This window comes from Stenella coeruleoalba (assembly GCF_951394435.1).
Source record: "Stenella coeruleoalba genome assembly, chromosome: 12".
Lineage (NCBI taxonomy): Eukaryota > Metazoa > Chordata > Mammalia > Artiodactyla > Delphinidae > Stenella > Stenella coeruleoalba.
In genome coordinates this window covers 34,570,314-34,583,971 of record NC_137158.1, presented here as the reverse complement: position 1 = coordinate 34,583,971, position 13,658 = coordinate 34,570,314, and the positions used below count along the sequence as shown (strand labels likewise).

The window sequence follows — 13,658 nt, the reverse complement described above, 5'->3', positions numbered from 1 at the left end:
GAGGCTCAAAGATGCTAAATAATTAGAAGTTTATAAAAGAAGTACTAAGCAGACCTTGGTTTCAACAGACAGATGATTCTGATTCCAAAATTCTTGTTCTAAGATGAAAATAGAATAGATTTTATAGTCTTCTGTAAGTGGCATAAAAAAAAAAAACTCAAGTAAAAATCCATCCTATAATTCTGTGTGCAACAAGCCATCTTCTTAACCTAAAGAGGAAGTTACCTAACATTGAGAAAAAATAAATGGCACATACAATTTCACAAACTTCTAACTAGATGGAGAGGGAAGGGTAAGCTGGGATGAAGTGAGAGAGTGGCATGGACATATATGCACTACCAAATGTAAAATAGATAGCTAGTGGGAAGCAGCCGCATAACACAGGGGGATCAGCTCGGTGCTTTGTGACCACCTGGAGGGGTGGGATAGGGAGGGTGGGAGGGAGAAGCAAGAGGGAGGAGATATGGGGATATATGTATATGTATAGCTGATTCACTTTGTTATACAGCAGAAACTAACACACCATTGTAAAGCAATTATACTCCAATAAAGATGTTAAAAAAAAAGAGAAAAAAAATCTGTTAAATAGGGATACGTCATTCTAATAGCACATTTCAAATTATTGAGATTGGGCTCACTTTTAAAGAAGACTATTAGATTCTAGTACTAAGCAGATTCTGTGTGAATGCTTTTCAAGGTTTCTATATCAATTAACCATCCAACACACACACACACAAACACACACACATACTACATATCTATTACAGTGTTACTGCATATAAGAGATGACAAAAGATGCTGAAATAATATGTTTGGATTAATTAAGCTATAAGCCCTGTATCAAAATTTGTTTTACATTTATAAGGCACTGAGATTTTAAGAGGAGGCAATAATATAGCTTATAATTATAAAAAGCCAGGTAGGTTTACAATATTCTTATATGTTAATTCATTATCCCTTTCGATCTGTAGGACAACACACTAAAATTTATTATTTCTATTTGACAAGTGAGGCTCAAAGAGGTTAATTAAATAACCTGCTTAAAGAAACAGCATTAGAAAGGATTGGAAATGGGATTCAGATGCTGGCTTGTATTCCCTATTTATTGGTTTAATCTGGGAAGGAAATAAAAGGGTTTGGTAGACCAACTACTCACCACCTCACCCAAAATTGGTGTAAAACTCTATATATTAAAGTTGAAGAAGAAGCAATACATGTAACATTTTTTGCTGGTTTTGAATTAATCATGCTTAACTTTTACCTTTGGATGCTTAAGGATCCTTTTATATGCTTCTGACTATAGTCCAGGGATCTTCCTTTATATATAATTTGCCTATTCTATGTGTCTGCGTCTATAAAATGAGGATTACAACTGCCCCCATGATGTTGTTACAAGGCAATAATAGCTCTAAGATATAGTACACATTAAATACATTTCACAATTAGGTTATTTTGTAATAGAGATTGTCAATACAAATGGTAACATGCAATAGGAACTAGATTCAGAGTTTATATAGAGAGTCATTGCTTGGATCAAACTTCCTAGGACTCCTATATATCCTAGGGTCCTTAATATACACACTTAATATATGTGTATGCTCCTATTTCTAAGAACAGAGTCAGGTAATTCTTTGGATCAAATAAGTGAGAGAATTTCTGCATTGGTAAGATACAGAGGTAGGTAATTTAAAAACAAAAAGAGTGAACATCTACTGTGGTATATATTTACATGGAAAAAATCAGTTATAATTGTTTATTATATATAATATAAATTTTATTATATATCAAATTCTTGATTTACTTGAAATATTTTCCAGCTTTCTCAATTTTTAAATAAAATTCTTCTGAAATTTAGCATGACAAAAGAAAGCTGCAATTTGTTTGTTATAAATCACAGTATGGAAGAGGGAAAATTTGTTAAAATTTGGCAGAAGTATTGAGTCCAAAATTAATAAAATCTATAGTTAAATGTATGTGTTTATAAATAAGTATTTTATAGTTATGTTTAATAATAAAAATCTGTCAAACTCTTATACATATTTAGTACTTGAGATCATATATTATAAATGCTAATTATACTATTAGTATTGTAGCCAGTACCACTGTCTTTTTAGTAAATAGCTTATTACTCACAACAGCAGCTAAAGTAATAGGAATTTATATAGATCATAAATATATGTTTTATATTATTTCCTTTTATATAAAATACATAAATGAAAATTTACAATACTATTTATTATTTTTAAAATTTATTTTATTTAAGGACTTAGTAAGGCCAAGATATCTTTTATCTGGTATTATATTTCAACAATCTGTTGGAAATAAATTCCAAAATTATGGAAATAAAAAATAAAATGCCTAAAATAAGTTCCTAAACTTATGAATAAAAATGGACTAATACAGGAAAACATACAGTTTTGATAGTAATTATGACTAGTCTACTTCCTCTCATTCTGCATCCTATTCCCAATTACAGAATGCAGCTTAGCTCTGAGTATTTTACTCTGAAAGCAGAATAGCCAGAAAACATGTTTTGTACATTTTGTAAATAGATCCATTCTTTCTTTCTATTTTAGAAATAGATCCAATGAAGAGAAAGTACTATTGTTTATAGCAAATGTTAACCTTCCTTCACCAGAACTTTTCTGTTGTTTATTAGGAATATATATCTGAGTAATAATATTTTTTTCTTGTTATTTATAGGCCACAATGTCATCTCTTACTTTCTGTTTTTAAATAATTCCAACCAATAATAAGTCCAGCAATTTCAAGCTGACTTTATTCTGAATTCCTATATGGTAAATATTGCACATTTATAATAATCTATTAATTGATATGTAAAAATTTTATCCCAGCTTTATCTCCCACTGTTTTCCAATCTATTCCTCTAATCCAGGACATTGAACATTATGTCAAAGTTGCCATTAGCCCCATTCTAACCTGAGTGCCAGCTCCAGTAAAAGAATCCATTGTTTATTTTCTTAATCACCTTGTATTCCCTTTGTATTGGGCACTGTATTTGCTTTCCCAAGTTTGATGACTCTTTACCTCTACTGCCTGCTTGACATTTTGCTTTTTCAAGGTTACCTTCGTCGCTTACTCTTACCAATTCTATCTTGATGCTCAGTACAGATGTGGAGTCCTAAATCTCAGAACGTTGCTAATTCCTAGACTCTGCAATGTTGAACTTTGCTTTCTTGCCAGAGCATTGGCATCATCTTCTCTAGGTGTCCTTGTCATTGACTGTCACTTGAGGGGCCCTGCTTCCTAAATAACACAAATTTTCATCTACCTAGACTTCCTCATACCATCTTGGATTGGCTACATACATATGTAACTATGTAGCTATTAAATATATAAGAAGCTGAGGAAAATTGTGAGCAGAAATGTATTAATTCTTTACAGGTTTTTATTTCATGATCTGAGATCAATGCTTTAAAGATAAATTTTGATTTTCAGGGTAGAAGGGGTAAAAAATGTCTTTTGATTCAACCTTACTTTTTCCAAATGAAAAGTTTTAAAATTGACCTCAAAAAACCACACGATTATGAAGGAAATGTTTCAATGCAATTGTCATCTTTCATGTAAGAAACAGTTACTTAAAATGGAAATTCCATCTTTTTATCAGCTTTAGATAAATGCTGATTGCTTAATCTGCCAATGAGCAAAGGCATTTAGATGGAATGCTCCAAGTTACAGAAACATGGAGGTTGTTAGGTCATCTCAATTATTTATATTCAGATTCAACTTGCAGCTTAGTACATCAAGGAAGATTAATAGGTAGGTAAAGTGAAGAAATACAGTGCCATTCTGTTATTCATGCCACATACTCCATGTCCTTTTACTATTCATTAAATCAATCATATACAAATGTAAGGAATGTTGTGCTTATGACTTCATTATATACCCTGAAACATCTTATGCAAATATTTCTGCCATATTTGATTATAATACAGACCCCAAAATATTTCTTCTGTGGTAAAGATAAGAATAAAAGTAGCAATTATGTGAATAAATTTTGTGAAATGTTATACATTTTCAGCCGAATACCAAGAAGTTATGTAAAGCCCCTGGTAAATATATATTTGTCCTTGCTGTCACAAAACAGCATGGAAAACAAGGAATTTTAACAAGAATTTGAAGGAAGACTTAGGAACTAGAACAATCAAAGAAACACCAAATTAAAATGAAATTAAAGTTTGAATATGACTTTTGTACTGACAAAGATGTGAGATGTGATCAGTAAGACATTCACTGTCTTCTTGATTTTGTCAATTCCCTAACTTCTGTGAGGAAACAGAGGTACTGACTTCATTACCAAATCCTGAGTGCCTGGTATAAAATTCAGAGTAATGTGTACAACATACTCATGAGTAAAATCGATCAAAGAAAGGATAATTCATTATTTTGTTACTTTTTATACTTTTGATGTTTTAGTGGCACATGAAATAAAACCACCTTCTTCAAAATGCCTTTATTGATTAAAAAATGGCAAGTTAGTTTGACCCATTGTCTGGCAAAGTCTTATTTTTATTCTCATTTCAACTGAATCAAATAAAATGGCTCCAGCTAATTAAGACAGGCAGGCAGCAGCTAAGGCAAACTTGTAGTTCTAGCAGCAAAAGACAGCCTTGCCTGGTCCTACTTTATTTCTCTATGGTTCTATTTTCATTGACTTTTCTAAAGGTAAATCTTTGTACAGTAGCAGAGTGATCACTGTGCCCCTTTAGTACATGAGCTAACTCCCTGCTGGGAATGTATATACTAGATGTTATCTTTTAATTTAAGTTAATCAAATGAGGAAAGAAATTATAAAGTTTATGGGCCATGGTCTGTTGTTATAAATAAATGTTAGGAGGACACTGGAACTTAAACACTTAAAGACTCACCTCCCTTATAAACATTATCCCTTCTTTTGCAAAAGAGAATGGGAACTACTCCTCTAACTCGCTAAACTTTCCCTATTTAATCAAAAGCATTTCTAAGTTTTTATCTTTTAAGGTATTTTTCTAACAAAGAATTGAGACTAGCCTAATTGTATTTGCTAAGTGATTAGATATCTTGATAATAAAATACAAGTAGGTAAATAAAAAAAGCTCCCCAGAATATATTTGGGAAAATGAGAAGGCCTAGTGATTAGAACACAGATGCAGCATGATTAAAATAAATTAACACACACATTTATTCAATCAGGCAGTCACTCCATCATGATGAGCCCCTACTTTGTTTGCATCAGGCACTGAACTAGGTCCAGGGCCTTCAAGAATGACAAAACCTGCTTCTTGCCTCAAAAGAGCTTACAATCTATTGAGAAAGGGGTGTGAAGACAAACAAAAGTCCCAGAGTTAAACTTTAACATGGAGTTATATATAAAGTGCATAAATAAAAGGTACACACATGTAAAATGTCTGGAGGACTCAGCAAATTCATGGGAAAGGTACATAAGTCCTGAAAATCATAGCACGAGTAGGAATATGCCAGACATTCAAACAGGGGTAAGTGGTTCAGACAATGGGAACATCCTGCGCTGAAATGAGGAGGTGCATCTGTACTGCTGACTCAGCCAGGGTGAGATGGAGAGATGGGTGGCTTAAAAGAGCAGGGAGCAGGCAAATATGAGGCTGGAGAAGTAGCAGGAGCCAGATCATGGAAGGCCTTGCAGGCTTGACAAATGAGCTAAAATTTCAATGACAAGGAGTCATCAGTATGTTTTGGTAAGCTCATGGTAGGAAAACGGTAAGTGTAGGAGAGATGTTAGGAGTGGGAATTCAGTGAGGAGACTATTGCAACAGCCAGGGGAGAGACCATGGGGTCCATGGGGTCCTTAACCAAGGCATAGCTCTGGGGGTGGAAAGAAGAATGTAGTTAAGCAAGATATTGATACAGTAGATTTGACAGTGTTTGATGATCGTTGGATGGATATGAAGAGAGGAGAAAGGAAATGGAGAGAGCAGTAAGTCTCGAAGAGTTTAAATTTCCAAAAACGGTAATCTCCCTAAAGTAATTCGAATGAAAGAGCCAACCAACAGTCATTATTGATTTGTGTTGCAAATTTACATTGTCAAGGAATATATGTGATATTATATAACAACATAAGAAAAAATGGTATTTGTAAAATACCAAACGGATTACAGGTCCATTAGCATTAAGATGCATGACATAATGGGAGCACTGGGAAGGAGTCCCAGGATATAGCTGAACTTAAAATTTACCTTGAGGTGTTTCTACTTGATTTCATTCTGTTGAATTGAGATTGTTGCAAACTCAATAAGTCAATAATAAATGTAACCATTGTCAAACGCTGATGGATTCAAAAAAGTGAATTCCCACCCTATAGTTAACGGTGCCTGAGGAAAGTAGATGCCTGGTCAGAGGATGGGGAGAAATGCCTTCTGATCACGTGGTAAAGGACAGTGATGATGTTCACTAAAGGGGGCCTCCCCACTCCCAGGGGCATGGAAATATGTGAATAATTAATAAAGAATGCATAGTAGGGAAAGGGTTTTATAATAAGGGCTCATGTCTAGGGAGGCATTTAGAGTACTACCTGGATGGCAGTGTGTGGGCATGGGGGAAAGAGCGAGAAAGGTGATATGAGTTAAAAACAAAACCCGTATGTGTGAAGGAAGAGGGTCAGACTTCCTTTCTTCCTTCCTTCTTAGTGAGATCAGGTTTGGATGTATTGTGTGACTTGGTTTCCTGGTTGGGTTTATACCAAATGAAGATAAGAATTTTACTGAGCCACTAGCATTAATATCTTTAATATGATGTTCCCAGACCATAGAAGAAGGAACTACAATTATGGCAGAAATGGTCTTGTATTCAGTAGTCATTTAACAGATAAACACTTAGCCTAGGTGCTAACTCAACCAGGAAAATTTTTATTAATCCAATTCATTGTTTCTTTTTATAGCTTAAACATAAAGAAATAATGTGAAAATCTAAGCACTGTGATCTTACATAGTGACAAATGACTATGATACTGATAATAGGTCTTGCTCCAAGTACTAGGGACTTTGCTGATAATCCCATTTCTTAATGGGACCATAGGGAGAAAAAAGAACAAGGGATATATAAACACTGAGATCTCATGAATTGACTAAAGGGAATGTTGCCAACTCTACAATGCCAGGCTATAATTATTTTCTTTTCTAACTAGAATCCTCTTAACTTCCTTACTTCATTCATGGCGGAAATATATATATATACTTTCTAAATTTTCTAATATTTTCTAAATTTTCTAAAATTTCTTTAAATAATTAATTTCTTTTCCTAAACATTTAGTAACTGGGAAAATGCTTACAATCTAATCTTAAGTGGAAAAGAAAAAGAATAGTCATACAAGGCATAAATATACCAATATTTTTAAACAGATCTCATACTGGTTTTATTTTATAATAATCATGCACTATTTTATAATTAATAATTAATTTATATAATAAAATATTTTATATATAATCATTTATATCATTATATAATGTTATCCAATGAAATATTTTAAAAGATATTATCAGTTTTCCTTTTGGAAAATTGTAAAAAAGTCATCAATCTGCATCCATTTTAAAAGAAATCTTTATTTGAATGGCAAACTTTATGTCTACTTCTAAAATATTTTGTATTCCATGCTCTATTTATAAATATAATAAAATAAATAGCTGGCACACATTTTTAGATAAGAACTATTCAAAAAGTGCTCATACAAGGAAATTTATCTTCATTTTAAAAATGAAGTCATTCATTTTAAAAATGTTCTCATGTAAGTCTTCTGGTGGTTTTCATATTTTGCAGTAACTCAAATAAAGATATATAAATAAAGAGGTAATTATCCCTCATACTCTTTTCTTTTTCTTATTTAAGATCTATTTGAAAAGTATTTCATGACTATAACAAAGAGAAGAGTGTTGGCATTAAAAATTCTTCTAAAGATTTCAAAATCTATGGTCTATACACAATGCCCAGAATTTTCAATAAATAGGCTAATCATTTTCTCATCAGTGCATTTTTGTTCTATCACTTATCCACTCCCACTAAATCACTTGTCAGTTCAGAAGAAGGGCAGGATTGAGGACTGGACTCATGGCTAGAAAGAAAAAACCTAAACCTGCATTCATCCTAACACCTCGTCTTTTTTTTTTTTTTTTTTCTTTTTAGTGTGCATATACCTTTTTGAGAAGAATATGTTTAGGAAAGCCAAGAAAAGAGTCCAAACACTTGGTTGACTTTGAGGTCCTCATCTTGTCTAGTGGCCTGTGTGCTCCATAATTGTAAATACTGGGACTTGGAGTAATTATGTGGCTAATGGGGGAAGGTAAAAATAACGACTAAGAGTTCAAATTTGGATAACAGAAAGACTCAGGTTCAATTTAAAATTCTGACATTTACTGTGTGAGATTGGAATGTTAGTTAACCACTTGAGGTCCTATATTTCTATCTGTAAAATGGGAATAATAATAGTACCAACTCAGTGAGTTGTTCTGAGGATTAAATGGAATGATGCATGCAAAGCATTTAGCATTAGTGTAGACACATAGCTGGGTTTTTTGTTGTTGTTATTTTAGAAAATAAATTTTATTTATTTTTAAAAATTATACATTTTAATAAATTGCAGATTATTCTTTCCTAGTATACAGAAATATAACTGATTTTTGTCTTTTTTGATCCATTTTATGAAGGTTAATTCTTTCCAAGAGCCCCTGCCTTCCTAGATAGGAAATTAATATATCTTCCTTCGTATTTATCTCTTTCAATAGTCTACTTAACTTACTAGAAGTTTCAAGGGATGACATGTAGAGTCATATAGGAATCATACTGAAATACACACAGTACCCAAGTAAGGCTGGATAATTTTTGTGATTCTGATATATAAAAGGGCACACTAATCCTTGGACGTATCAGTGGAAGACTTAGAGTATGAAAATATTAAGATTGCCATGATACCTATTGATTTACTTTTCCTAAAACCATTCAGTAATGGTTCTGAATAACAAATAACAATATCCATCTTGAAATTAAGGAAGGGTAAAGAGAGTTAGAAAGCATATATGGAAGAAATATATACATGATTAAAATAACAATTTAAAAGGAAGTATATGTTTTAATTTTTAAAAATAACATTGTCTATTAGGTTCCAAAAGTTTGATTCACCATCTTCAAACTGGGAATGAAATATAATATTTGTAATTTATTCTTGGTTGTATTTTATTTTTAATCTGGATGTACTTCAGAAAAAAAAATCTTCATTTTTAAGTTATTTATGTATTTTCCTCCCAATAAAGTTTCTCAAATATATCTTAAGGTAAAACTAAAATACTAGAACTAGTCAACTATCTCTTTTTATGCACAGGAGTAAAATTCCCCTCATACTATTTCCTTAAAACAATAATGTGGATATAAGATATTTTCAAATTCTAGTAGGTTATTTTTCTCACTAAAAGAAAATAAATGTCTTTTTTTTTTTTCCTTTCCATTAGAAGGTTGGTGCCTAGAGGGTAACTATGATTTCTTCACAGTCTCTATGAAGACACTCAATTTGTATTACTAAATCTTTTAAGGGAAGAAAAACACAAAAATTTCCTTTACTTTGCTACAACATTAAAAACATACTTTGAAGCCCCATTGAAGCAATTAATGGAAACATTACAATCATAATAGAAAAAGCTTTTCCACACATCAGGATAGAGGATGTTTCTGCTTATAAAATTTCCGTTTAGAATGACTTTTTTTTTTTTTCTTTTTTTTGCCGTACGCAGGCCTCTCACCGCTGCGGCCTCTCCCGTCGCGGAGCACAGGCTCCGGACGCACAGGCTCAGCGGCCATGGCTCACGGGCACAGCCGCTCTGCGGCATGTAGGATTCCCCCGGACCGGGGCACGAACCTGTGTCCCCTGCATCGGCAGGCAGACTCTCAACCACTGCGCCACCAGGGAAGCCTTAGAATAACACTTTTTAATGACCTAGGAAATGTAAATATTGCCAAAGTGCTGGGCTATTTACTAAATTGTAGCAGTAACTTTGTCTATAGAAAATAGATTGAATGAGAATATATCAGACATTTATAATTTGTTAAATAGTACAGTATAAACTTACCTGGTCCTATAAGGTGGCCAGTAGCTACATTTGGCTACTGAGAACTTGAAATGTGACTAGTCTGAACTAATAAGTGAAGTGTCAAATGCACACCAACTTTCAAAGACTTAACAGAAAAAAAGAATGTAATATATTTCAGTCATAATTTTTATAGTGATTGTTTAAACAATGGCATTTTTGATACAATGGGTTAAATAAAATAAATTAATAATATTGAAATTTACCTTTTGGTGTATGTTTTTTAACATAACTATTAGAAAATTTTAAATTATGTATGTACACTGCATTAGATTTTCATTGGCAGAACTGGTATAAACAACTAAAGTTACATAAAATGTACCCTTCTTTTACAGTTTAAACATTAGTCTAGTTTCTAGGTTCAAAACCAAGACTTGAAAATAACAAGTGTGATTATTGGTGAATTCTGAACCTTAAAGAGTAAACTCAAGGGAAATTTTAGTGGGATGTAAGTCATTTATATGACATCAGATATCAGAAACCAACATGATGAAGAGTAATCATATACTGGTAGTTAAGAAGGATAACTTTCAGGTTAATGTCTTCTTTTCAGTCTTTAATTTATCCTATATATAGCAGTAATTAATTTTAGCGAAATCCCCTACATTGTAGTTTTCTGACAATAGTTGTAATGCTTTTGAGATACTTGGATAAAAGTTAAATTTGCCACATAAAATTGATTTAGAAAATTGTTAATTGAATTATTGGCAATAGTACTTTTTTTTTTTGGCAATAGTACTTCTGATATCATGCCTTTAACATTAATAACTAAACCGAAGTTTGGATCCAGAGGACTCAATAATTTATGCAATATTACTTAGAAACACACAAACTGATCTTTAAGTGGGTATTCATACCGTCATAAATCCATCCAGCAAACCTGAGTCGGGTTTCGGAGGTGCCTGCAACCGTTCCATAGACCACTTTTCAATGATGGAGGAGACTTGTGTATTTTCTGTATTTAATATTCTGAACCCTGTCATGTTAACGCCACTGTATCGGTAGGGCTCTACATCAAGAGCGAAGAGGTCCTAAAAGACAAATTTCTTTGTGTTAGTATCCAGAGAGAATATTCATAGGCAAGTATAATTGAAATAATCATGTATTCCTGCTTGCTTTAGGTTACTTAACACCACTGTGTCTCAAGTGATGTTCAAACATCACAAATCACCAAGATTCAAATACACTATCCTCATGTTTTGCCAATGCAAATATATATACACTCTACATAAACAAGTACATATATATATTATTGCAGTTCCACCAGTGGAACAACAGGCTTTTCTACAACCTACCTTTAAGGTTTGCATAAGCTTTCTTCTCTATGTTAGGGATAGCTTGCCCTTAAATTTTATGCATTACTCTTTTATATTTAACTGATTATAGGTGTTTTCGAATGTCTTGCTTCCTTGACTGGTTATTGCCATTTTTGTGTTATTTTGCTTTGTCTTTCTTCTTTTTTTTTTAAGAAACAGATCATGAAATATAGCTTCTAACTAATGAAAATTATATCAAAGCTGAGGAAGAAAGTTAACAAAACTGGCCTTATTGGTTACAAGAACTCTTGTAGTTCTTTTGTCTTATACCCTATCTAGCAACTCCCCCATAAGGAACACTTCAGATTTTGGTTGCCCTTTCTACTCTATATATAGTGAGTGCTCTGGATTTGCCCAGGAGATAGGAGGCCAAAGCTGTCGGGGCAGTCGGATGTCACTATGAGAACATGCAGCATGTGGGACTTTTGCCCCCATTGAGTTGGCATTAGCTATTCCTTAGATCTTACAGACAACATTGAGAACTACTGAGAGCCAGGGCAAGATCAATGCCATTAGTCCTGGGCACAGCTTGCTCATACAGCTGTACCGACTAGATTATAGAAGCAAAATTCAGTGAAGAGAAGCTGACGTTGGCCTGAGCTCTATTCTGTGCTGTGAAAAATATAAGGAACTTTTAGGTTTTTAGTTTTCAACATTTGCAATCTAGCCAAGGAGATTATCTCTCTCTCTCTCTCTCTGGTTACATATATATATATATATATATATATATATATATATATATGAAATGTAGTACAATATATGCTAAGGGGCAAAAGAGTACAAGTGATAAGTGCAAAGAGTCAGAAGCAAGACAAATGATTTTCAATTTTTATAGTAAAGAACAACTTCACAGAGCAGATGGGATCTGAGCTGCCATTAAAGAATGGCCATGCTCTTGATAGTCAAAAGACAAAAGGAGACCAAAATGTCAGTAGAGATACAAAAATTAGAAAATATAAAGTCTACTCAGGAGACTGACCTAAATCAGTTTGGCTATAAGAGAATTCATGAGGGAGAACAGTGGCAAAAGAAAATAGAAAAGTTAGGTTAGAATCAAACTGAAAAGGACCTTCAATTATAGGCTAGATGAGTCCTACATATACTAAACTAGTTTTTTTTTTCCATTTTTTTCCTTATTAAGAGATGCTTTCGATTTCCCTAAAATCTTATGATTATGGTAGAACTGAGTTTCAACAGCATTGAAATATAATTTGCTGACGAGTGAAGGCTTCCACTCACTCTCCACCAGCCCATCACTAAGTTTCTCACAGACTGCAAAAAAGTTGCCTGGTGGGAAGTGATACAGATATACAGCAGAGTTAGCCTTAGTATTTACCAGTAAAATACAACCTACTGTGTGAAGCATCTTCATTGAAGAAGAGTTGTTTTTACAAGAAGCTATTGTGATCAATTTAGATTTAAAATTTAGTAATTGAGACCAATTACTAAATTTTAGTAATTTAATCTGGTAACTTCAAGACTCCTAAAAGCAAAGAGATCAATTGGAAAACTTTTGAGCTAACAAAGAGAGAGCATTGGTTAGACTGGTCATTGTGGGAAAGGAGAAGATGCATACTACAGACACTATGGAGAAAAAATCAGTGGCATTTTGTTGGGGATACAGGAGTTAGAAACAGTGGAAGTTTTGAAGGAAGAGTCAGAAGATGAGTCACTTCAGAGGACAATACATTAAGGTTTAAATAACTTGAAATTATCTTAATGCCACAACGATTAGAAAACGTTCTGCAGCGCAGCGATATACAACAATTCAGGAATATTACAGATAGACATTTAGATCTCATTTGAACAAAGGTCATAATTGAAGCTCTAAGTACATACCAGTTCTGAAGAAAATAATTGAAGAGGAAAAAAGAAAATAAGATACATGCCCAAACTTGGAGATACTCTCATATTGGGGGGATGGGCAGGAAATAGTGACAGAGACAGATAGCTGTTTCACAGTGGAAGGAAAACTAGGATAATGTATTGGTAAAGAAATAGAGCTAAGGGTAAGTAGGTTTGATAAAAAAAAAAGAATGTCAGATTTTCATGCATATTGAGAAAAAACTGTAGTGGTTACGTAAAGACAAAAGATAAGGGTAACATTCAATTTGCTAACTGCAAATTAAATCATATTTACTTAAAAAATCCAACTTAACATATGCAAAAACAGAATAGGAAATTTAATCTACTAAAGGAGCAGCTTCAATAAACCTGATTTCGGTTAAGTCAATAGAGC

General features: G+C 33.1%; 1 protein-coding gene across 9 annotated transcripts in view; it reads right to left on the bottom strand.

Annotated features, from left to right (window-relative positions):
* Nucleotides 1–13,658, bottom strand: part of GRIK2 (glutamate ionotropic receptor kainate type subunit 2) — a 641,759-nt gene that overhangs the window by 328,014 nt on the left and 300,087 nt on the right. For all 9 annotated transcript variants that reach the window (XM_079938731.1, XM_079938723.1, XM_079938729.1 and 6 more), the window contains one exon: nt 10,961–11,134. In XM_079938731.1, the coding sequence (XP_079794857.1) occupies nt 10,961–11,134 (174 nt within the window). The remainder of the gene's footprint in view (nt 1–10,960; nt 11,135–13,658) is intronic.